Source organism: Rattus norvegicus, chromosome 2, assembly GCF_036323735.1.
Source record: "Rattus norvegicus strain BN/NHsdMcwi chromosome 2, GRCr8, whole genome shotgun sequence".
Lineage (NCBI taxonomy): Eukaryota > Metazoa > Chordata > Mammalia > Rodentia > Muridae > Rattus > Rattus norvegicus.
In genome coordinates, this window is record NC_086020.1 from 151,204,166 (window position 1) to 151,230,013 (window position 25,848).

General features: G+C 36.2%; 1 protein-coding gene across 1 annotated transcript in view; it reads left to right on the plus strand.

Moving 5' to 3' along the window:
* Tgap1l10 (GTPase activating protein testicular GAP1 like 10) overlaps positions 1 to 15,630 on the plus strand; it is a 94,812-nt gene extending 79,182 nt beyond the window's left edge. Inside the window, exons 33-41 of the mRNA XM_063282810.1 lie at positions 868 to 977; positions 1,367 to 1,556; positions 2,961 to 3,219; positions 5,240 to 5,379; positions 6,556 to 6,714; positions 8,387 to 8,496; positions 9,586 to 9,772; positions 13,090 to 13,324; positions 15,387 to 15,630. Of these exons, the coding sequence (XP_063138880.1) occupies positions 868 to 977; positions 1,367 to 1,556; positions 2,961 to 3,219; positions 5,240 to 5,379; positions 6,556 to 6,714; positions 8,387 to 8,496; positions 9,586 to 9,772; positions 13,090 to 13,287 (1,353 nt within the window). The 3' untranslated portion in view covers positions 13,288 to 13,324; positions 15,387 to 15,630. The remainder of the gene's footprint in view (positions 1 to 867; positions 978 to 1,366; positions 1,557 to 2,960; positions 3,220 to 5,239; positions 5,380 to 6,555; positions 6,715 to 8,386; positions 8,497 to 9,585; positions 9,773 to 13,089; positions 13,325 to 15,386) is intronic.
* The last annotated feature ends 10,218 nt before the right edge of the window (positions 15,631 to 25,848 follow it).

The following is a 25,848-nucleotide window of genomic DNA, read 5'->3' on the forward strand; positions in this document are numbered from 1 at the left end:
ACGCAGGAGAGAAATATGGTAAGCTCAAAGTCTCCTGTGTTAATGTTAAAAATATGGATGATGTTTGTTCAGAAATTATTTAAGCTATGCTATTTTTTGGTTATCAAATGTGAGCCCTCCCCTCATTTCTAGTAGACCCAATCTCAAAGCAAATGTCCTTATCCTCTGGTAAACAATCTTTGTGACTCTCTTAACCAATGCCCAGAGCCCCAGTTCAGGACTTAGTATGTATGTTTATAAACTGTGGCTCAGAGCCACAGGATATTTTGTTCATTGTGCCTTAAACAGCTGTAGTTTTTGGTCACAGTCTCCAACTATTGCAAAGACAACTTTTTTGATGGACAAGGGCTGTATTATGTGTGAATATTCGTTAAAAATTTAAATAGAGTTAGGAGTCACACTTTTGTAATGAAATATGGACAGGGCATTCTGTAAGAACCCTGGCCACATGTTATTCCATGCTTCCAGTACCAGACCTGGCTTTCTGCTCCTCAGAAATCAGATAATAGTTTCTATGGTTGCTTTTGTTGTGGTTACCATAATTGTATGTTTCTCCCATTTAAAATAGTTTTCAAGCTGAAATATTGGTTGCCTATTTATGCTGGCTTGCTCAGCTGTCCACTAGAGGAATGTTGAGCTAAGGAAAGTTGTTTCTATAGTCCAAGTAAATCTGAAAATATACTCTTGGGTTTCTAGTTTGAATAGATGAAACTCACTGAACCAATATATCGTGGAACGTTCTAAGTACGGGAAATTAGCAGAGCTGTGAAGGAAGTTAGAATTAATGTGAAATTTACAGTTGAATGCATTTTGAATAATTTCCATGATTAATTTTTTTCCATGAAATAATTTTCCTCTCCTTTTAAGGACTTCCTAAAAAAGATCGAAGGAAGTCTGATGACCTCAAAACTGTATGATGAGTGGATTGCTGTAACGAAAAAAGTTGATGAGGAAGAGAAATTAGCTGCAGTGCAGAGGTAATTGTTGGCAAACTCTGTGAACAACATCAACAAAATAGAAGTAATATTTGCTTACACATTAGAGATAATAGACACAGAAATATTTACTAAACACTTTGAGAGACAGGAAAAAGTTTCAATTGTTCACAAACACAAAAGACACATTCAAAAGAGAAGTGTGTGTTACCGAGGGAATTACAGTAGCCCAGGCTTATTATCTTATCTTCACATTCTAATTAGAATTGTTTTTTTTTTCTGATTTGGATAAATATTTCAAGGAATAATTGAGTAAAAATTCTTTCATCTTATTTTCAGAGCATCAAGCAATCGACTCTATTACTCTGTTCCCTTCATTCATATTGAGAAATTGAGTGTACTTGTTTAAAAATAACTCTCTCTATGTTCAGTCTTTTAGATAAACTGCCACCTGCAAATGCTGCGCTTCTGAGGCAATTTTTTCAAATATTATATGAAATTAAAAGTAATTCTCCTGTTACTGAAATGTCTTCTTACCATCTATCTGTTGGGATAGCCCCATGCCTCTTATTCATGCCCAGCTCCTGCAATAATGGAAGGACAAAAGACATTGCCAAAAAGGTAATGCCTAGCTTTGATAAGCCTTTACAATATAAAAGGGAAAACACTATTATCCTGAGCATCTGGGTTATTTTGTTGTGGTGGTTGATTGTTTTGACTTTGGTATTGTTTGATTTTGTAAAGTATGTACAGGTTTGAATGGAGTTCTTCTGCCGGGAAGGAATCATTGGTGAAATTTACCTAAAACACAAATGGGTATTTGAGCTCAGTGACTCAGTCTTTAGTCGTCATTTAGAATATCCTAGACTCACTCAGTGAAAACAAATGCTGTGAAATGATACAAAAAGTAACAATTCTGGATATTGGGTCAGCAAAGCAGACTTAATTCTGATATAATCAGTGTAGAATGTGTGAAATTCTACTAGCTTTCAAGGTGGTTTCCCCAACAGAACAAAGACAATGGAATTTGAATTGTTTTAATCAGATTTGGTCATTAGGACTCATGATTAATGTGAGTAAATATACCCTTGGGCTCTGGATGCTGGTTATGATTGGTTTAGAGAAGTGATTGAGTATACTGTTCTCTGTTAGCCACCTTCCCAATACTATAATGAAATATCAAAATGTATATAATATAGTGATCGAATGGTTATATTGATTCCTAAGCATTTGAGTTTCTGATTCATTATTAATTAACCAATTGTCCTTGGACCTCTAAGGATCATGTTGTAAAGAGCCCAACTAAGAAACAATAAAATTCCTCATATTGTGTAGAATCAAAGATCAGGAGTAAAAGTTAGGGTCCCTAAGTACCTGCAATTGAAGATCCATAATTATCCCATTTCCTCCAAGAAGATCTTATTTGAAATACCTCCCAATATAATGAACCATAAGATCAAGAAGTTACCATTACTTCTCCACTAAGTCATCGCTGTTTCAAGATTAAGTAATTAAGGATATATGAAGAAACGACACTGAGAGTGAGATATTGATGCAGCTGTTACCATTGCACTGTACTGAGACATGGGAATGTAACTGCTCAGACGGGTTTGACTGTCTCTGGCTTTTTAGGCAGCCCATGGGAACTTTCAGTAAGATGGGGCCCGCATTTCCCTCCATAGTTCTGCCTTTCTAGGAGCATTCTCACAATCATGCTCACACGTGGATGTATCAAATGGAACCAAAGCTATTTCAGTGGACAGTATGCATCACATACTGGCCATCACAATATAGAACCTGGAAATCATCCACTTATATAACATTGCACTGTGATGACCACACTTGTACATTTGATCTCACAATCTTTTAAATTTATGACAAAGCCAGCCCCCTAGAGTTTCTAACAGCTAACTTTATCTCAGAATTTTGAACTGCACTTTTTTTCTCCAAGACTAATAAGGGAAATGTGATTTGCAACCAGGCAAACTAAGAGAGACACCTTGTGTTTGCCCTCTTTTAACACAGATTTCTCTGGTAACATTTATGATCGAAAACTGTCCAAAAATTTTTGGAGAGGATGTGGTTGCAGTGCCGTATGAAACTTCCCTATCTCATCCTCCCGGAGCAAAGTCCTCATGTTCCCTGAACACTGCAGCAAATATCAGAAACGTGAAGAAAACCGAACGTGGACTGAGCAGATGCCCCGCTGGGAGGACATGCACTCCTGGCTACCATGCACGGCCAGGAAGTCCAGCTGCCCCTCTTCCCTGTGAAGGCCCTCTAGGTGTGTATACTTGTTCTACTACCATAACTTACAGTTAGAATCATTGAGCACTGAAAATGTGATTTGTAACAAACAGCAACGTAGGATTTACTGAAGCATGTGAAGGAACATTTCACCTATGCATTCTAGGAATTATCCTACTGTTAGAATTTGCCTCCTAATTTAAGTACCTCTTCCCACTGCTCCCAAGTTTATGTTAGAGGTTGACCAAAAGCTTCTACCTGAAAGCAGATGGCAGTTGGACACAATAATTAACAGAAGCTTTTTGGACAGATATTCCTCTCATGTTGTACAGTAATGATCAAAAGAGACCCTTTGTCAACACTCCCTTCCAAAGACCAATAATGGAGGCTCATCTCAAAAGTAAATAAGCCCTAAACTCTAAATATATCGCCAGTAATGATTTCTGCATGTATTTTACATACTCACAAGCACATAAGAAAGCATACACACACAGAGACACACAAACACACAAACACACAAACACAAACACACAAACACAAACACACACAAACACACACACACATACACACACACAAAACTACGTACTGTATGCCCCCATCTAGTAATTTATCAACTATTGCACAACCATTGGTTTGTTGTGCTCATCTTTGAGCAAACTCAATGTCCTCTGTTTCATACATTTGTAAACAAGCAGATAAGCACTACAATCGAGGGAGGCCAAGGGGACACACAAATGAAGAAGTCTAAGTATTTCTTTTTAAGATTATATGTAGTAAAAATAAAAGAGTAATATTCCATAAGAATACTCAAATACCTTATAAACTCTTTCAACCAGTAGTTACACCGGAAATTAACACACAAGTTGAGTTTCCTTCTTTATAAAAATCACAAATTTCCTGATACCTAAATCAATGAAACACCATCTCCCCAGTAAATTTCCAAAGTATAAAGTTACTTGAGGAAATTCTGAGCAAGGAGTAAAAGACTTTTATGATTAGAAGCACAAAAAACTAAAGAACAAAAAATACAACCCAAAAGAACAAAAAATCTTATAAATTGAAGAGTTATCAGATAATGGGAAGATTCCCCCATGCTCATGAATCAGTAAGATATATAAAGTGAAATACCTAGACCATCTTATAAGACCATTTTTCTTCTATCCTTTTAAAGCTTGATAAAATTTATAAGAGTTGGATGTTAGTATGAGAAACAATATTACAGAACGGGAATTTTTTATCCACTTTCCTCCCAGTCTTCTGCCATGTTCCCTTAACCTCATCCATAAAATCTCCCCAACATGGCTTCCAAAACATTAGCTGAACAAGGACAACACCAATGAACATGAAGAGGAGAATGGGACCCAGAACCTACAGAGCGAAATTTAGGCAATTGCACAATAAGAAAATGTATGCAACTGTATCCAATAGAAGTGTGTTTTTTGGATAAAGACCAAAGATGGAACCAGTTTTCTTATCCGACTGAGAGTCTGTATATTACTGCTGTGAGACAGTGTATGCTTTCCTTTATTTATGGGTCTTTGTTATTTTCTTGTTGCTGTATACTTTTTCCCCTCTTTTGTTGAAGACTACAGTTTTATTTATCATTTCTCTCTTCTTGAGTACATAGACCATAAATTCAGACTGCTGTTTCCCTTTTGTAGACCAAGACTGCTGAAGAGAAATGGTTTACTGGTGATTATACTATGTAAAGTTTCTCCTCTTGTGTTGATAGGAATGCCACGTTTACTCAGTAATAAAGCCTAGGATAGTATCTGTATTCTTTGATAACATGTTGAATGTTGAGCCAGGCTCATCTATATTTTAAAATGTTCATTGAAATTTCAGGTGTTAGTCAAATGCAGCCAGCTGTATGTGTGACTTGGTCTGTTCCTTTTATATTTTTATATTTTTATTTCTTTATTTCTTTATTCTCTTAGTCTTTGATTATTCTGTATCGACTTGATGTTTTCTATGTTTCTAGTACTTTAACAGGTATCTCTTTCTGAATTGGGGGCTATAAATGAAAAGGGGTTACGATGATTTCCTTTCTTTTTTAGGTTCAGGGAAACATGAACGCAAAGTCCATACCATTCCATCAGTAGTGTCTCCAAATCGACTGCGATCTACGAAGAAAAGTTTGTTCGGCCAACCTCTTACGAGTATTTTTGAAGACAATAAGCTGCCTACCCCAATAATTGTGAGTATCATTTTGGGTTTCTACAACACCTTTGTTCTAAGTAAGTTATTCGATCAAACTGAGGAATGTTTAGATAGCTTATCCCTGAGGGTAAATCATTTTAAAATAGAAATAAGTTCCACTGAATTTCGAATCACTTAATTGAAAGGTAAAGTATTCCCATTTTACACTGAGTGTATCAAAGACACAAACCTAAAAGCTTGTTGAAGGATATGGGTTTATGGAAGTGTCCTTCAGATTACCCCATGGTAAAGTCATCCAGCCTCTTTATGAGTACATATTATTCTGGAGTCTCCCTTAATATCGCCTCTGAGATTACTCAATCTTTTATAAATAAAAATATCAATAGACCTTTACATTGTCAAGCAATTACATATACACATTGGTTTTGCTACATATTAACATCCTTTATCCTAGTGGACTATGTATAAATGCCAGCTAACATGGCTCAACCTATTTTAAATGAGATAGTAAACATCTTAAGGAAATAAATATTTACAGTCCAGCATCTACTTTAGCAATAAAATTGTGCTTAGAAATTATTCTTCAGGTGAACATATTTATCTTGTCATACACATGAGGATCACTGCCATTTCTTAAGTATTTTAGAGCAGAATTTTCTAGTAACTATAATTTGGTCATGTAATCAATTGAAAATAGAGAATATGTGGAACAAATCTCTACATGATAGTCATTTTTGCAGAGTAAAATTATGGAAGAACGGTAGACATATACTTGGGTTCTTAAATGTGGCAGCACTTGAGACATGTTGAAAAATAAGAAGTCACAGAAAAAGGAAATAAAAGTCTCAGAAATATGGTGAAAAAATCTTTCATAAAAATGCAAAAAGAAGGATTCATAATAGGGGCCATGAGAGACAGGAAGTAAATTAGTAATTTGAACTCTGAAAGGGCAATATCCATATAGTTACAAAGGATGGCATGCTTGAGAAATATAATAGGAGGAAACAAACTGTAATAGAGGACTATTCACCAAAATGCTTTGGGGAACAGAGTCTAAACCATGATGTTTCAAATTGGGGGACAAGGAAAGGTTCAGTGTCTCAGTTATAACTCTGTATCCAAAACTACCATAACTGAGGTTCACAATAAATGACTTATTTTGATTCAGATATGTGAATATCTAATGATAGAAACTTATCCTAATCCCACACAGGATATGATGTCTATAATTGCAGAAAAAGGACAAAGTTCTGATCATTTATTCAAAACTATGTCTGAAAATTCACACTGTTCCCTGAGGGACAAGATTGACACAGAACTATGTATTAAATGGAATGAAGAATGTGTGTTGGTTGTAGCTTCAGTCTTAAAGGTAGGGAAGGGTTTTACATCTCCAACATTAAACATCCCTCTAGAGATGCATACATGCTTTCTGTCCTAGAGTTTACATGGCAATGTCTATTTCCTGGAACGATGGACACATGACCTCCTGATAAGAGGCATGACAGTTAAAAGCTGACAAACCCAAAGAATCATCACAAAGACAACGGTGACCAGCTTCTGCTGAGAGTGAACTTCCTCATATATCAAAGGGGGTTTAGTTTGGCGTTACAAATGTCCAAACTGATTTCACCTCTGACAATACCATGTGATGTATTAGCTGAACATGTAATAGCAGTGATAAAAGTGTGTTTAACAAAATACATGTCTTAAGTATTACCAAGACATATCCCTCATATATAACAGTTCAAAATGTCTAGTCCACCAGTGATGTACAAAAGGATAAAGAATTTGGATATTGTTCCATGTCCAGTAGATACATGAAATTGTTAAGCTTCTCAATCAAAAATAAACCAGCACTTTTACTTTTGCCAGATATTGACATTCAACTTCCAAGTCAAATAGTCAAGAATTAGCCTAACTGACACTTAACTTGTCTACGCTCTTAAATTGCCAGTGAGCTACAGTGACACTAGAGGAAATATCATTGTTTTATTTTTGTTTTAGCCGTGATCTGAGTTCATATTTCAGAACCCTGTGTAGCTATGGTCCAGACACCAAGAGAAAAGATAATGCTCTGGGATTAACCATGCTTAATAACATTAAGCAAAGGTACCAAATGTTTGCTCCTTGGCCCTTGAGATTGCCAAGTGTCTCTGGTTCTCATTGTCAGAAACTTGGGATCACATCCTGGGTAGACAATTAAGATCAGTGACTGAATGTAGCCTTGTGCATTCAAATCAATTTACAGTTACAAGAACACCGGGGATTCTCCCATTCTTTATCTCTTCTTATGGAGTTCCTGTCTCATTCATGTCATGGCATTGAAACCTTCCCCCATTTCTTCCATATAAGTCCCTCATTAATCCATAAGATGCAATGATTGGCTCTGGCTCCTCCTGCCCTATTACAGTCAGATGCTAGATGGAGCCTATCAGAGGGCAGGTATGATTGGCTGCTGTCTTGATGTACCACATGGGAGCTGATTTCTGTCAAGGCAGAGAGAGCTTTGGATTGGGAAGGGGAGTGTAGATCTATGATTGCAAGTAGTGCTGTGGACTAGAAGTCAGGAGAGGCAATTTGAAAGGAAAATAGGTTTGTTTCATTGCTATAGCACCTAGGACTCTGCTTCTTTGATTCAAGTCATAGGTAGGAAAACACAAGATCCTGCATATAAGTTCCACTTTTGAGCCAAGATTCTGGGGAGATGAAAGTTTGGGAAATTTTTCTGGAAATAGGGTCTCAACCAGTGATTTTCAGCCATACTAATCCTACTACAGTACTACCTTTCCTCATGAGTTGGTTATTCCTAACCAGTACATGATTTTGTTGCTGTTCCTAATTAAAAATTTGCTACGATATTAATTATAAAAAAAGGATAGAATAACTGATATGGAAGATATATGATAGGTGACCCCCAAAAGGATTTTGACACACAAGTTGAGAATCACTGGTCTAAACTGCTAATTTTAAACAAAACAGTTTTTCAAGTACTTTCTCAAATGTACATTAACCATTCCTTTTTTTATTTCCATTAAAAAAAGGACTTTATTTCAAATATAGATGGAAGCCTCCTGACTTCCAATTTATATGAAAATTGGCTTACCATCCCAGATGAAGGAACTCTGGCTGGAAAAATTAGTGCCATTCAAAGGTAATGATACAGTTAAGCATGTGGGGATCAGCACAAACATAGAAGCAGTGCTTTTGTAAGATTCATAGCCTTGTGTTTACAGGATTATAAGCTGGAATGATATCCCATGCCAAGAGGTTTACTTAGCTCATACTTGTATTGTCAGTTTTTAAAAATGTGCATTCCTCAAGCTAGAGTGTTGAATCATGTCTGTAATCCCACATGGGAGTCCTCTCCTTTAATACTCTTATGGTTTAGAAGACAGCCTATGTAACACATCGTGTGCACATCAGCATAGAGTATTGGTTTAGTTCCTGTGTGAGACATTAAAAGAAGTATGTGTGTATAATACCTGTGGGATACATGCTTCATAGTATTATTGCCATGCTATTGTGAATATTTCACTTGTTAAGTATGTCATTGATTAGAACATGAAGCTATAACTGAGTTCTTCTTTCTCAACTACAACTACCTAGAGAAGTTTAAGTCAGGTACATCACTGACTTCTTTGAATTATTCTCCTGTGCGATAATCCATAGGAAGATTTCGTATTTAAGAGGCACACTGAGCTCCCATTGCATAGGACCTCTACATCTCTTCCTTGACTGTAAAAGAAGCTTTTATAACTGCATTGTGTAGGGTCCCTAGTGTATTTTCTGCTCCTTATATTCTAGAGTGTCACAAGGGTGTTACCTGGATTCATTCTACATTAGATATTAAATTTGTCTTCATGGTGGCTGGAAAGATGTTTTGCTGTTCAATAATACTGGCTGTTTTCACACGTAGAACACACATAGTCTGCAACAATATTCATTCTTTTAATACCAGGGATCCTGACACATTTCTCTAGCTTCTCTAGGTAGCAGTCTTACATCTAGTATACAGAAATTCATACATATTTTAAAAAATTTTCCCTTGATTATATTCAGAAAAATCAGCTGTTAAAAATATTTTATGTAATACACTAGTTATATATTCTTACATCTTTGATTTCTGATTAAACTTGAGTTGGTCTACAAAATGTTTACCTTGTGTTTTTTTGTAGTTAGTTTTGTAACTAACATTACTCTTAAGAGGATCTAACAGAAAATTCTCCTTTTTGTTGTTTAGCCTTCTACAACAGATCCCAGAACCAAACTTTATACTACTGAAATATCTCATTTGTCTATTAGTGATAATAAAAGACTCACCCATGAATAAGCTAGATACTAAAAGGTTATCGATCCGCCTTGCTCCGCATGTCCTATGGGGTTGGACTTCTAGCAACTCATTATTTGGGAAAGTTGTCTCAAGAAAGGTAAAGGGATCTGATTTTTGCCTATGGAAACAAAATTCTAATTGTGATACAGGAATTTAGAACCCTTTATAAAGATCATAACTGCAAAAGGAAACCTTAGGATTGCATTCTTCTAGAGTGGAGAGGAATATAATTTGATCTATTTCAGGAAGTGTGGGAAGGGAGATTGTTGATATAGAATAAAGTAAGTGAATCATTTCTTTCTCCTTAAATATTGATTTTAGATATTAATGTTTTAGACAGCCATATGCTGCACTTAGAATGGTAGTCCAAGAAATGGTGTGTGAGGGGTTGGGGATTTAGCTCAGTGGTAGAGCACTTGCTAGACCCTGGGTTCGGTCCCCAGCTCTGGAAAAAAAGAAAAGAAAAAAAAATGGTGTGTGTTATTTTGTATGCTTTCCATTATTTTAACACTGCCATATTTCAGGTACACTTTCATGTTCCCCAGATCTACTGTAGCTGTTAATTTTATATAAACCCATACACATTAATATTTTTCACTAATTTCTTTACTCTATAACCTGATTGCAGTCCTTTCATCCAAGACCCATCCTCACAATCACTTCCTCCCTCCATTCTCCTTTAACTCTGTAGTGTAGAACTTCCATGGACACCAACTCACTCTCATACAACAATTCACAACAGGAATAAGTGCATCTATGCCAACTGAAGGCAGACAAAGCAGTTCAGCTAAAAGAAAGCAATCCAGTGGTAGACAACAGAGTGACAGCCAGTTCCCGCAACACTAAGTAGGGGAACTACCTGAGATCAAACTGCACATCTGCTACATATATGTAGGGGTGCCTAGATCCTGCTGCTGGAGCATATGAAGCAGGGAGGTCCTGCAGATTCAAAGCTGAAGGATCACAACAATTAAAGGCAACAACAAGAAACCAGGTTATAGAAGGACAGGCATTTCTGGGGAGTTCCAGTAATGATGGTGTAGCAAAATCCAGAGGACTTGAACCAGACCAAGTGACTTATTTCAATGTACATTTGCAAGTAAGCCTGTTTGGCCAAAAGGGTATAATGTGTAACACCTAATGGCAAAACACATCTCACACAGTGCATTTTTACAGATGTTCTCAAATTTTCATTTGATTTTTTTAATTTTGACTTTAAATTTAAGACTATATTTAATTGTAATCTTTGAAATTTTTGGAGGGGTGTTGATACCAATGGAGATATAAAAGGATTGAAAAATGAAATGAGAGTTACTTTATAGTATTATGAAAAATTTACAGAGATTAAATAATGAATACATTAATTTAAAAAGGAAGAAAGGCAATAAAAAAGTAAAAAATGAAAGAAAGCACAGTAAATTTTAACTAGGAGTTCTCAGGGATTAGGTCCACAGGAAAGAATACAGTGAGATTACACATGATGGAGGAGGATAGCCTATCTCACAGTTTGAATAGGATTCTCACCCAGGACTCTACTTGGCTTAGATAGACACATAACATTGTTAGTTAAATTCCAATTACCAAGCTACTGGAAACCTAAAATGCAAGTCTGTATTAAATTGCATGTTCTGTCCAAATGTAGCAATAAATAGTATTAGTCACTCTTAGTAGATATTAAATATTGCTCCTTTATGGACAATTCTTTTCAAATATACAATTCTGCATGCTCAAGTATGAAAACAAGGAAGTAAAACTATTCTGTACCATCGGCATATAAAATTAGACAATCCACTGACTGTGATTTTCCTAAGAACGATTTCTTTCCTATCATGTGCAAGACTGCACAATCATAAACTTAGGTGCATCCTGGGAAGAAACATATGTGATGAATAGAGTTGATTAAACCTAAGTCAGGATCTCAGAACAAAAGTAACTTATCAGTTTTGATCAATGTAGGAAATGTCATAATTTCCTACTAATGCTGTGACAAAACACTGATGAAAAACAATTTTGCAAGACAGGTTACACTCTGGGATAGACTTGCAGTTACCATTTAAGTACTGAGAAATGTCTTGGCGCAAAATGAAGCAGGGTAGGAATCTGGAGGCAAGAACTGAAGTAGAAGCTTAGTACTAGTTCTCCCTCCCACTTTGTATCTCACAACGTTCTTTTTCTGACTAATAGCTTAAGGGCCGCACCATCCTGGAGATCTCGACCTTACGAATTCCAAGGTTAATCAGGACAATATTCTTCAGTCTTCCCCATACAACAGGTCAATCTGATGGAGGAAGTTTCAAATTAAGACTCCTCTTCTCTCGGCGGTTGGGGATTTAGCTCAGTGGTAGTTCGCTTGCCTAGCAAGCACAAGGCCCTGGGTTCAGTCCCCAGTTCCGAAAAAAAAAAGAAAAAAAAACTCCTCTTCTCACCAACTCCTTCTCTCAGTCACCTTTCTATTGCCTAGTAAAACACCAGGAGCTAAAACAAGTAAAGAGTGCACTTGGTGGAACGCATGGCTCCAGCTGGATATGTAGTGAAGATTGCCTTATTGGGCATCACTGGGGAAGGAGCCCCTTAGTCCTGTGTAGTCTGGATGACCCAGAGTCTAGAAATGCTGGGTGTCAAGGCAGGAGTGGGTGGGCGAAAGAGGACCACTGTCATAGAAGCAGGGGGTGGACATACACGGTTTGTGGCAGGGAAAATAAGAAAGGTGATGATGTATGAAATGGAAATAAATAAATATAAAACAATAAAAATAAAGCAACATGACCTAAGAAACTTACTGAAGTAAGTGTTTCTTTGGGACTTGGAAATGCAGAGGGAGTAGAGACCTTCAATGGCATGACAGAGGAGCATGGCTGCAGACAGGAACAACAACCAAAGGGGAAGCTGAGACCTGATGGCTCTTATCTTGGGCAGCAAAACTGTAGCAGGGAAAGATCATTGAGAATAGTCACCAGCATTTTGTGACCCAAATTCTAAGCAGTGGCATACTTCCACCAGCAGGGCCAAAGGACTTAAAGCAGCAGAAATTTGTCACCAAGTGTGTATTGCCATGCCTGGAATTAGAGTGGCATCCCTTTCAATTCATCACAACAAAACCACACACACTGCTCCTCCAAAAAACTCAACAAACCACTGTCATCAATTTGATTCACTCACAGTATTTAGCACCATGTCAGTTCTGAAATGTTGCTTTGTTGAGTAGTCCTTCTATTCCTTGCAATCTACATGAAACGTTAACAAGTTTTAGTAAAATGCCAAGAACATAGAGAACCCATTTCAGAGAGTTCATTTCATGGGTTCCTATCTGTTTGTGGCAACTGTTATTTTTCTCATAATTTTGGATTTCATTTTAAGTTTCCATTTTGTAAACTCTGTGAAATGACACTCCTGAATTTGCCTTGTGTATTACAGATATCTCTTATGCAAATTATGATTGACAATTATATTCAAATATTTGAAAATGATAATAAATATTGCATCCACATTGACAAAAGGTCTGATGGATTAAAGATATCTGCAGATTTCATAAATTCTTCTGGCAAATCAACTGCTATGGATGAAATCATAGGTGGACACAATAGGAAAGCCTGTGGCAATGATAAAATTTAAATATTTTGTATGTTGCTCTACAGGCATGGTCCTTCAGGTATGAAAAGATTTATTTAGACATCAAGGGAATGGAAGGACAATATCATTCTGTGATTTCATATATTTGTAAATCTCAAAGGAGCAAAGAGGTCACAAAATTATATTAGAATACGGGAAATGTTTTGAACAAAAATTTCATTAAATTATGCTTAAATATATGTTATATATTTATATACACATTTACTTATGTGCATCTATATACATACAGTTATGTATGATAAACTATTTACCCTATAAGAATCCCACAATATTGACTTTTTTCCCATGTTCCATAATTCATAGGATATATCATTCATATGAAAATGTTATTTTGGATGAAATCATGTAGAAATATTTATTTGATTCATGTATCCATTAAAACATTCTGCATGTTTAAGCCCTGTACCACTGTCAACATGCTTAGCTATCCTACTGTAAAAGTAATAATTTTTTTAAATTCCTATGAGAGACAATCTTGCCAAATTTTTAGCAATGGTATAAATATTAAATTGAAGAGGATCCACTTAAAAAGATATGTGAAGAATGATAGAGGCTAAAACACTCGTGATCATTAGTTAGTGACACTCAAATTCATATCCATTGATAACTCAAGTAATTCTTTGTATAGATTTAAGAAAACATATTGAAATATTACTCTTTTATTTTAATTGTGCTTCATATTTTTAATTATACTATTTTTAATGCTACAATCCAAATAACAATTCAAAATATTCATTACTTAAAGTGTACAAAGGGATGTCTTGCAAAGTTTTTTAAAATTTTTTATTAGATATATTTCTTTACTTACATTACAAATGTCATGCCCCTTCGCTATTTCCTGTACATAATCCCCCAAGCCCTCCCCTAACCCTCCCCCATACAGGTATTCCCCCTACACATTCATCTTTCTGTCAACCCCATATTCACCTGCACTGGGGTCAAACCTTGACAGCACCAAGCACTTCCCTTCCACTGGTGACCCAATAAGGCTCTTCTCTGCTACATATACAGTTGGAGCCCTGAGTCAGTCCATGTATAGTCTTTCGGGGGTTGTTTAGTCCCTGAAAGCATGCTTGGTTGGCAAAGTTGTTTTTATGGTGTTGCAAGCACTCTCAATTCTTTCTATACTCCCTCTAATTCCACCCAAGGGGGTCCTGTTCTCAGTTCAGTGGTTTACTGCAAACATTGACCTCGGTATTGGACATGCTCTGGATATGTCTCTCAGAAGAGATCTGTATCCAGTCCTTTTCTGCATGCATTTTTTTTAGCTGTGACAATATTATCTACTTTTCGTGGATGTATATAAATGGGCCACATGAGAGGCAGGCTCTGAATGACCATTCCTTGAGTTGCTGCTCAAACTTTGCTTCCATATCCCCTCCTAAGGATATTTTTACCCCTTTTAAGAAGGAGTGGAATACATATTTTGGTCATCCTTCTACTTAAGATTCCTATGGTCTCTGGATTGCACCTTGGGTAATTCAAGCTTTTTGACTAATATCCACTTAAACATGAGAAAATACCTAGTGTGTTTTTCTGTGATTCATTTACCTCACTCGGTATGATATTTCCTAGTTCATTCCATTTGCTTAGAAATTTCATAAAGTCATAGTTTTTGATAGCTGAGTAGCAGTACTCCATGGTGTAGATGTACCACAGTTTTTAATCCATTCCACTGTTTCAATGGCATCTGGGTTTTTTCCTTCTCCTGGCTATTATAAATAAGGCTACTATGAACATAGTGGAGCACGTGTCTTTGTTGTATGTTGGAACATCTTTTGGGTATATGCCCAGGAGAGTTATAGCTGGGTCCTCAGGTAGTGGAATGTCCAATTTTTGAGAAACCTCCAGACTGATATCAAGAGTGGTTGTACCAGTTTGCAATGTCATCAAAAATCAAGGGGTATTCCTCTTTCTCCACATCCTGGCCAGCACATGCTGTCACCTGAAATTTTTATCTTACCCATTCTGAGTAGTATGAGGTGGAAACTCAGTGTTGTTTTGATTTGCATTTATCTGAAGTGACATGAGTCTATTATTTGAGTATATTTTTCTAACAATGACTTGTTTGTTTCATTTAGCAGGAAAGAACAGAACAACTACCACCTATAAGTGGTAGAGGATGACTGGAAGACATTCTAAGATCATTCTATTTTCATGTTCCTGTCTACTTCCTACTAAATCGTAGCAGAAGATATTATTTCAAGAGCCTACTTCTGCTTTTATTTCACCATATTAGTTACAAATAGTTTTCCCTCATTTAAGTTATTTTATGTTGTATATTATACATTGTTTTCTATTATAATAAATGTTATTAAATTGTGTTATGGTTACACTGCAATGTGCCTTGATTATAATTCTCCATAATCTTTGGGATGTAGCATTTTTCAGTCTACAGCCCATTTCTAGTACTAGTTTTCCCACCTCAGTTACCAAAGTATTGCCAGAAGCTAATGACATTAAAAACCCCTCAGCGTTATGACTAGAATCCAGTGTGATACAAAGTTCTAAATAAAATTCTAGTAACAATAAAAATTAATCATCACACTTGATGAAATTAGAGGTGGATCATGGTTTTTAGAATATACAAAATGACCTGAAAACACACGCGACTTAACAATTGAGATACAGCCTTTGGGACATGAATTTGGGTCATCAAAACATACTGTAACAAACAAACAAAACTGGGTATTGTAGCACCAGCATCTCTAGACCAGAAGATTCTACAAGGATGGAAATCAGAATTGGAGACTGTAATTAACAAGAATTTTTGCTCAGATATTCCGGACATGTTTTTTAGTAATGATCAAAAAGACCTGTAGTGAAAGAGAAAAAGAGGGAGAGGAGGAGAGGGAGAGGAGAGGGAGAAGGAGAGGGAGAGGGAGAGGGAGAGGGAGAGGGAGAGGGAGAGGGAGAGGGAGAGGGAGAGAGAGAGAGAGAGAGAGAGAGAGAGAGAGAGAGAGAGAGAAAGGCAAATACTGTAAGCTCTTAAATTTCAATAAGCTCAAAGCTGTAAATTCATCACTAGTGATGTGCTCTGTATATTTTTACACACACACAAACATATAGGCATACATATACACACACATACATGCACTCACACACACATCTATATTCATTACATACACTCAGAAATGGACAGAAGAATACAGTACATTTGTTATATCTGTGACCTCATCATGAAATATTTTTATTCAAAAATTGTCTATCATGAAATGGTCTCCAATACAAATTAGAAATATGGAAGTGTCAGAAGAAACCTCCAATAAAGTAATTGATAATTTCCATAATTACTCTTTATAGATACCTCCTGAACCACCATTCTTATATGTTTGTAATGTTTTCATTGATTACTATTATTATTTTAAAATGTTTATTGAAAATTGAATTATAGCACTGTAGGCTGACTTTTCTCCCTTCAGTCCCTGAAATTTAAATTATCTCAATATTGTTTTATATATTTATTTATGTATATATATATATATATATATCTTTAAAAATAATAATACATCTTGAGTCCATTCTCTTGTGTGTGTGAACATGATTTCCAGGATGTTCAGTGTGTATTAGATAATCCACATGCAGATCGTTTCTGGAAAAATTACTATTCTGGCAATCATATTAGCTGCCGATCATTTTTGACACATCAAATTTTGACCATTGTCTCAATACTTCTTGGTACTGCTGTCATTGTGGTTTTGCACCCTTTTTTATGAAAGGCAATTTCAAAACAGACTTTCAAGTATGCTGGCCTGTGTAGTCTTTGTAACCCCTTTTCTACAATGTTCCCTGAGCTATGGAGAGTTTAGCTATAATGTACATATATTCACAAGTGTTAGGTACTCCACTATGCACTTCTCTCTTCGGTGTGTACATTTTTGTTTTCTGTAATGTTCTTCATTTTTGTACTAAGAAACTTCTTTGATGATGGATGATGGCCCCACCTATTGGTGGATGTAAGACTAATATTTAGAATGCTGTAAAGAACTTGGTGACTTAGTAAATTTATGCTATATATATATTAAGGTTTATTACATCAGGAGCTCCGTAAATCTGTCTAGATTTCTTGCACCAGCCATGATTTCAATACTTTTGAGAGAAATTCTTTCAATTGCTAAAGTATTTCATGGGACTTTTCCCAAAATATGGAAGCTTTAGGTAGCACTTGGATTCTGTGAGATATGGGGGCTTGAGTGCCTGTTGCCAAATAAATCTTACAGGGATGTCTCAGCAATCAACTGATTCTGTCTGGATATGTCTTAGAAACTTCTTTCTTTACGTCACAGTTCTAAGGTACATAAAGCAGTATGCAGGATGAAATGTTAGGGAAGAAACTGATAGTTGTACCCATCTTGAACACCTATGAAATATGCCAAGAACCAGATTCAGATATCAGAATAGGTGCAATAAGGGGCACTAACACCTCAGTTGTAAACAACTGCTCTTTATTAGACTTCAATGTAATTTATTTACCATAGCATTGAACATAGTTCTGGGTCTTTCATGTGTTTTCTCAGAAATAAATGATATTCCTAAGTACCGCTTTATAGAGCAACACTTTATGACTGGTTAATTCTCTTTAGGATCATCTGTTCAGGTTCTTTGCCCTGTCCAAGTCACATATTTTCACTCCTCTTTTACAAAATAAATTCATTTTCCTAGGAAATTATGAATGAAATAGAAATATGCAATTCCTCCTTTGTGGCTACTTATTTTTCTTCTTTCCACATCTGAAATTAGCCATAATTGATTGTAGTCTGAAATATTAATAGTTGAAATTTCAAGTAAGAAGAGAATGCTTTCTATACTGAGTTAAGTGAAGAACATTTAGCAGTGACAGTCTTATTTCTGCAAGGATGATAATCATTCTATCACCTAGAGTTTCCTTACAGAGAGTGCTGCCCATCCTCTAGGTACTTATCAACTATTATGGAACCAATGGCTTGCTCTGCACATCTAAGGTCATACACAATGGACTCTTTTTTCCTACAGCATTTGTAAACAAGTAGGAAAATATTACACCTGAATGATGTCAGGGGAACACACATTAGTACTGAAGTAGTCAAAGTTCTCTTTTGAAGATCAGATGATAGTAAACATACGTGAGCCTAAATATTCCAAAAAATATTCATATATCTTATAAACTTGACATGTAACAACATAAATAATTAACCCACAAAGTGACCATTTCTTCTTAAAAAAATCACAAACTTGCTCTAATGTAAATCAATGAAACCCCATCATCACAGTTAACTTCAAAATATTAAGTGTCTTGTGGAAATTCTAATGAAGAAGTAAATTTCTATTTTAATAAAAAAACAAACCAAAAAAAAAGAACAGAAAAAAACAAAGTATACAACCAAAAACAAGAACAAAAATATCTTATAAATTGAGGAGATATCAGATAATGGAAATATTTCCCCATACTCATGAATCAGTAAGATTTATAAAATGAAAAACCTAGATTGCCGTATAATACCCTTTTGATTCTATCATTTAAAGCTGAATAAATTTTATAACACTTTTGATGTTATTAGGACAAAAAATATTATAGAATTGATTTTTTTCCCACTTTCCTCGCAGTCTTCTAACATGAGCCCTTGACCTCACCCATATAGCCTCCCCAACATGACTTCCAAAACTTTAACTGAACAATTACAACACCAAGGAACATGTAAAACTAAATGGGACCTGAAACGTACACAAAGAAATGTAGGCTATTGCATTGTAACAAGTGTATGCAATTGTATCGAAAACAAGTGTATTTTTTCGATGTGGGAAAAAGATGGAAACTTTTTTTAATCCAAGCTGATAGTGTCTATATTATTGGTTTGAGAAAGTTAATGCTTAGAGTTATTAATGAGCAGTATATAAAGGGCCTTGTAATTTTGTTGCCATATACTTTTCCCCCTTTTTTGATGAATGACTACAGGGTTATTTATCATTTTTGTTCTCTTCAATATATACCTTATCTTCAGACTGCTGTTTTCCTTTTGTAGAACAAGATTGTTGATGAGAAATGGCTTACTGGTTACTACGCTGTGTAATGTTTCTCCTTTTTGGCTGATATGAATGATACTTTGGCTGAGTAATAAAGTCTAGGATAGCATCTGTATTCTTTGATAACATGGAGGAGGTTGATCCAGGCCCAACTGTATTTTAGAATATGAATTGAAACGTCAGGTGTTCCTCTAATGAAGTCAGCTTTATATGTGCCTTGGTCATTTTCCTTCATAAAGTATTTTTTTTAATTCTCTCTTCAGTTATTCTTTGATTATTCTGTGTCTACTTGATGTTTTCTATGCTCCTAGTACCTTAACATGATTATCTTTCAGATTTTGGGGAAATTGTTCTCAGACAATATGCAAATTGTTATTGAAGCAGTTTTATTCTAATGCTTATTGTAGTGTACTGAAATTATGAATGAGGGACCTGTCTCAGTTGGTTCTGATTGTTTAATAAAGATGGTGATAACGAGTGTCTAGGCGGGGTAGACAGAGGCAGCAGTTTTAGGATGCTTGAAAAAAGAACCAGGGAGGAAGGAGGCATGGAGATTCACCAGGACAGAAGCAAAGGAGAGTGGTTCAGGACAGAGAAGCAGCTGACATGGAAAAGCCAGTGTAAAAGCCGGCCCTGGACGGCTGCCCAATGGGGTCCAGGGCAACAAAGAGGAATATAGACTTCAGCAAGTAATAACGTGGGAATATCAGAGGGGGACAGTTTAGGCACTTGGAGGTTAGGAAGTGGTCTCGCCATTGAGATGATAAAAGCATATAAAAACAAAGACTGTTTGTATGTGTCTTTCACTTGAGTATATAAAGCATTGAGGAGGTAGGAGGAATGCGCCTCAGCCCATCAGCATTTGGAATCACTTGAGTAGGATTTGCTGGGTACAGAAGCAGATGTTGTTCAATGTGGAAGTGATAAATTACACTTAAAAATTAATTGGAAATTCACGAATGTAAAATATGACCTGTGCCTTAAGATTAAGAGGTCAACATGATAGTTAAAACTTTGTAAGTTAATTTTAGTAGTTTGTCAATTTTCTATTCTTCCAGTGAAAATAGTTACTACCAATGCTGTCTGCTGTACCAGGAAACTGTAAGAGCTGTACCCAGCGACCTATGAAGAACAAGCTGTGCAAACCTATAAGGAAATATTCTCCTGTCTGCTGATTATTTTCTGCTCTAAGGACACAGGGTTTGGGACTCTTGATCTGAGATTAAAGAATTTATGTAAATTTAAGAATTTTTGATGATTATTAACAGTGAGCAAAGCCTTGATGATGTAAGTTTGCTCCATAAAAGTCAGGGTTACGGCTCTCTAGTTGGGAGAAATTTCAAAGCATGAGAGGGGAGAAGGAAGAATGATTATTGAGGAGAAGCTTAAGGAATGGTGAGAAAGGAGAAGAAAATAAAGAATGATGAGAATCTTCAATAAACAGAGTCCCTGAAATAGTAGCTTGCATCTACTTCTAGCCCCAAGTAATTCCTGAATCAGCACTGTTACCATTTTCACTAAGGACCCTCCCTATGCTGACGAGGTTCCTCAGCACTGGGTCATAGACAGAATCAGAGAATCTTGTAGACATATACATAATTCAACATGAGATATTTCAGACCAAAATTCAGTTCCAACTTTGTAAAACTGTTGGTTGTTTTCATTACAAGCATGAATAAAAACTTCCAGGATTATAAAATATCATAATGATGAAGGTGGTGTTCAGGTCAAACCCATGTTGGATAATCCGAGTTCTATATCTGAGGTGCATTGCGTCTCCAGCAATAGGTAAAGTCTTTAACACTCTAGAAAACATCCGAGGGCAACAGCCTACATTGTTATGAGAGTCTCTTGAACAGTATCAAAGCAACAGAAAAAATAAAACTGAATGTTTATTTTTTTATGTCAAGTTTCGGTGCCAATGTAGACAGTCTATGAACTTTTGTGGGGACATTTTTAGTCAAAGTGTCATAGCACATGTGTGAGTGTGTTTGTGTGTGTGTGTGTGCATGTGTGTATAAGTGTGTTGAATTATGCGTACATATTTGTACTATTTTTAATTTCTGTAAATAAGAGAGGAACATAAATTTTATGCTTCTTATCATTTCTTTTGCTGTTTCCCTCTCTAGAATCTCTAGGCAATATGAAATAGTCCCTTTGATTTTTTGACTTCTTCAGTTTTCCTTCTTTTATATTTGCATGTAAAATTTGAAGTTAACAATCATAGATGGGAGTGATTTTTCAGTATTTCTCTTTATCAGTTTAGTATACCAACTTAAAACAATTATGATATTTATAGCTCTATCAATTTACTTTCAAGTGTCATTTCAGGTTTTTACCAATTGAATGGGCTTGTACAGTATATATATATATATATGTATATATATATATATCACAATTTTCTTTATTTATTCATCAATGTAAAAACATTTACACTGTTTCCATATCCTAAATATTGTGAATAAACTGGCAATGAGCACACATTGTGTGTTGGCTCTGCACCCTGTCCAACACCCAGAGGAAGCCTGACTCACAGGTGCTGTGAAATGGACAGGATGACAGGAGAGGCCAAAACATGTAAGTCAACACCTGGAGCAACTGGATCCCCCAGGATCTAGAGACATAGGAACCCGGCCCAGCCAGTGGAACAGCTGAAAATGGCTTGAACCTGGACACAGAGCACACCTGGCACTCTGGCTCTGCATCCATTATTACAACTCCCAGAGGAAACCCAACTCCCAGAGGCTCTGAAATTCACAGGACCTCAGGATCCCAGGATCACAAAGGAAGCTCGACTCCCAGGAGATTTCACACAACCAGTACCACTGGAGCTCTGATGAACTCAACATTACATTTGAGGTCATAACATTTTTCCCAATACACAGCATAACTATGACCACACAGAACTCAAGGAAACACAGAACCCTGCCCAGCCAGAGAAATGGGTTACTTCCAAGTTGCTCCACTGACTGGAGTAAACCCAGGGATCTGGATCCTCACCTAGTCTTGCAGCACTGTGAGAATACTTGACTCCAAAGAGCTCTGACACACCCAGGATCTCAGGACCTCAGGATCACAGGATGCGAGACTCACAGAATCACAGAAACAGCTGAACTCTGGGGAGTTCTGTCACAACCAGGATCATAGTAGAGACAGGCTCCAGTCACAGACAGCAATGGGCAGGTAGCACTAGAGATAACCAGGGGGAAAGAGGCAAGCACAAGATTGAAAACAACAGAAACCAAGGCTACTTGGAATCATCAGAACACAGTTCTCCCAATACAGAATGTCCTAAACATAACAAAGGCAATATCGAGCAAACCAGTAGGCACCTTCAAAATAAATGGACAGAAAGTTGAAACAATCACACTAAAACCAGGGACTAGACAAGGCTTCCCACTCTCTCCCTACTTATTCAAATATAGTACTCGAAGGCTCAGCAGAGCAATCAGACAAAAAAAGTACATAAGTGTTTGGTCTACCACCTGCAAAAACAGTTTGTTTTTTTTTCCTAGGAAATAAAGCGATAATTTTACAATTAGTAATACTTTCTCCAATCCTGGCTACAGTGTAAAGGCATGTTTATAATAACTAATTTGATTCTCACTGTAGTATACTGAAATAAAGACATTTTCTGTCTTGACTCCTCCAGATCATGTGAACTAACTTAACTCAAAAGTGGGTTCATGGAAAGTACTCATGGTAGCAATGTTCAATACCAGTTCCTAAAACTTCAAAGTAATCACGTGAGGAGAGGTATGCTCTGAGCTTCCAGGACAGTGTTTTCTGCAAATTTTCAATATCTGAGAAATAAGGAAGGATTATATTCCTGACTATCTAATTGTTTTGCAGATGATGACCAAAAAATTTTGTTATAAACTTGTCAGACTTCAAGCTAAAATCTATGAATGCTCTGATTTTCAACAGTGTTATTATTTCCAATATGTACATTATGTTCCTTAAAACTTCTCTCAATGTTTTAACATCAATTTTGATTAGGGAGGAATGAAGCTAAAAACATGCTCATTTCCTTCTAATTTTCTTTATCATGAAACTAGGTTGGTACATTGTGTAAAGTACCTTTATGTTATTTTTGGAATGTTTGATGACCAGCACTGACTGCTGTTTCTTGTTCACACTTTGGTTTTTAGGGATCTTAAAGTATTTCTAAGTATAATTTGGTGTCATTGTACATAGTTCTTGAAAGATAAAACATGATTTGGGCATAGTGATATTCATATAGGAAATATATACATGAAATTTTAAATCATATGAGTAGGGCACAGTAAAAAAAAACCTACAAACACGGTAATCACTCCATTATTACTGGAAAGTATGTTATTTGGAGAAAAAATGTTCAGCAGCATATGGAAGTGTTCAGAGCAGAGAAAAAAAAGAAAAAGACATTGAATGAACGAGGCTGTCTGGTACAGAATGGAGAATATCTGAGTAGAAAATGGGAGATGCCTGTGGTAGGAAGAAAAACTCACCCTCAATAAAGTAGAGGACATTCTAGAACAGAGATTTGATTCTGTATTTCTTTTATTACTTGCACTACAATGTATTTCCTTACAGTTAGAATTACGTAGCAGACAATCTCCATGAAAAAGTTGTAGTTTGATAGACTTGTGCTATCTTCATTAGTTCTGTGTAACTACACACATCAGTTGAAATGCAGTTTGCAGAAGGCATAATTTGATACTATCACTCAAATTCTTTTGTTTTAAAATCATAAACCTTTTTAGATTTCATGATCGTAAAAAAAAAGATTACATGATCGTTTTATGAGGATAATGTACATAACATATACTGTGTTAATTATGAGATTTACACATTGTCTCCAAGGTTGGTTCATTCTCCATGCTTTGAGTCTCTAGGGTTTACTACAAAAACGTTTCTATACACTCATAAATATGTATTCTTTATTGTAGACCTCAGTGTTGACTGACTTTCAGCATTCTGAATTTATCTTACTTAAGCAGATTTATCTTTAAAGTAACTTGTGAGTTTTGTCTCTGTTAGATATTAAGGGTCACAGAGTTCATGGTATCTGAATACTGAATTTTTCTTGTTGACCTTTGATTGATTCAATAAACTAGGTAGCAAGAATCTTCAGGGTGAATATATATTACAAAATGTTTTTCAAAGTATTCCTTCAAAATGCAGATATCGACCATCTACCCATCCATTGATTAATCTGTATATCTCTCAGTGTTTCTATTTATGAAATATGAATATATATGTAAAATATATACATATATATATGCTTTAAAACCAAAGGGTAGAAGGAAAAGAAAATGAAATGCATGTGTCACATTGTCAAAACATGCCATCTCTAGTAATACATCATAACATTCTGTCAGCCTGACTGCACAGAGTCCTCAGACTTCAGTAGTTGGTCAACTAACTGCTGTATGTAGTTCAGTATTCTCTGCTGGAAACGAGAAGAAAATTTCACATTGATTCAGAGTTTTCCATTCCATAATTTCTCACCATAAAGGTAATTTCAATAACAAATGTGATACTCATGATTGACTAATATTATTTGGAAATGGTCTGTCTTGATTCGTTCAGACTATGTGAAGTAATTCAATTCACCAATGTCTTGAAAAGGTATTTATGTTAGGAATGTTCTCTACCAATTCCTTAATGAAAGACAGTAATCATGTGAGGAGAAGAATGAATTATCATAAACAGGAGAAAGGTTTCTGCAAACCTTCAAAAATATCTGGCCAGTTTGAGTGAAAATTATTTTTGCATCAATATTCATAAGGGAAATTGGTCTAAAGTTCTCTTTCTTTGTCGGGTCTTTGTGTGGTTTTGGTATAAGAGTAATTGTGGCTTCATAGAAGGAATTCGGTAGTGCTCCATCTGTTTCAATTTTGTGGAATAGTTTGGATAGTATTGGTATGAGGTCTTCTATGAAGATCTGATAGAATTCTGCACAAAACCCATCTGGACTTGGGCTCTTTTTGGTTGGGAGACCTTTAATGACTCCTTCTATTTTGTTAGGAGTTATGGGGTTGTTTTTTGGTTTTTTTTTCTTTATTAACTTGAGAATTTCTTATTTACATTTCAAATGTTATTCCCTTTCCCGGTTTCCATGCCAACATCCCCCTAGCCCCTCCCCCTCCCCTTCTTTATGGGTGTTCCCCTCCCCATCCTTCCTCTATTGCCGCCCTCTCCCCAACAATCACGATCACTAGGGGTTCAGTCTTAGCAGGACCAAGGGCTTCCCTTCCACTGGTGATCTTACTAGAATATTCATTGCCACCTATGAGGTTAGAGTCCAGGGTCAGTCCATGTATAGTCTTTGGGTAGTGGCTTAGTCCCTGGAAGCTCTGGTTGCTTGGCATTGTTGTACATATGGGGTCTCCAGCCCCTTCAAGCTCTTCCAGTTCTTTCTCTGATTCCTTCAACAGGGGTCCAGTTCTCAGTTCAGTGGTTTGCTGCTGGCATTCGCCTCTGTATTTGCTGTATTCTGGCTGTGTCTCTCAGGAGCGATCTATATCCGGCTTCTGTCGGCCTGCACTTCTTTGCTTC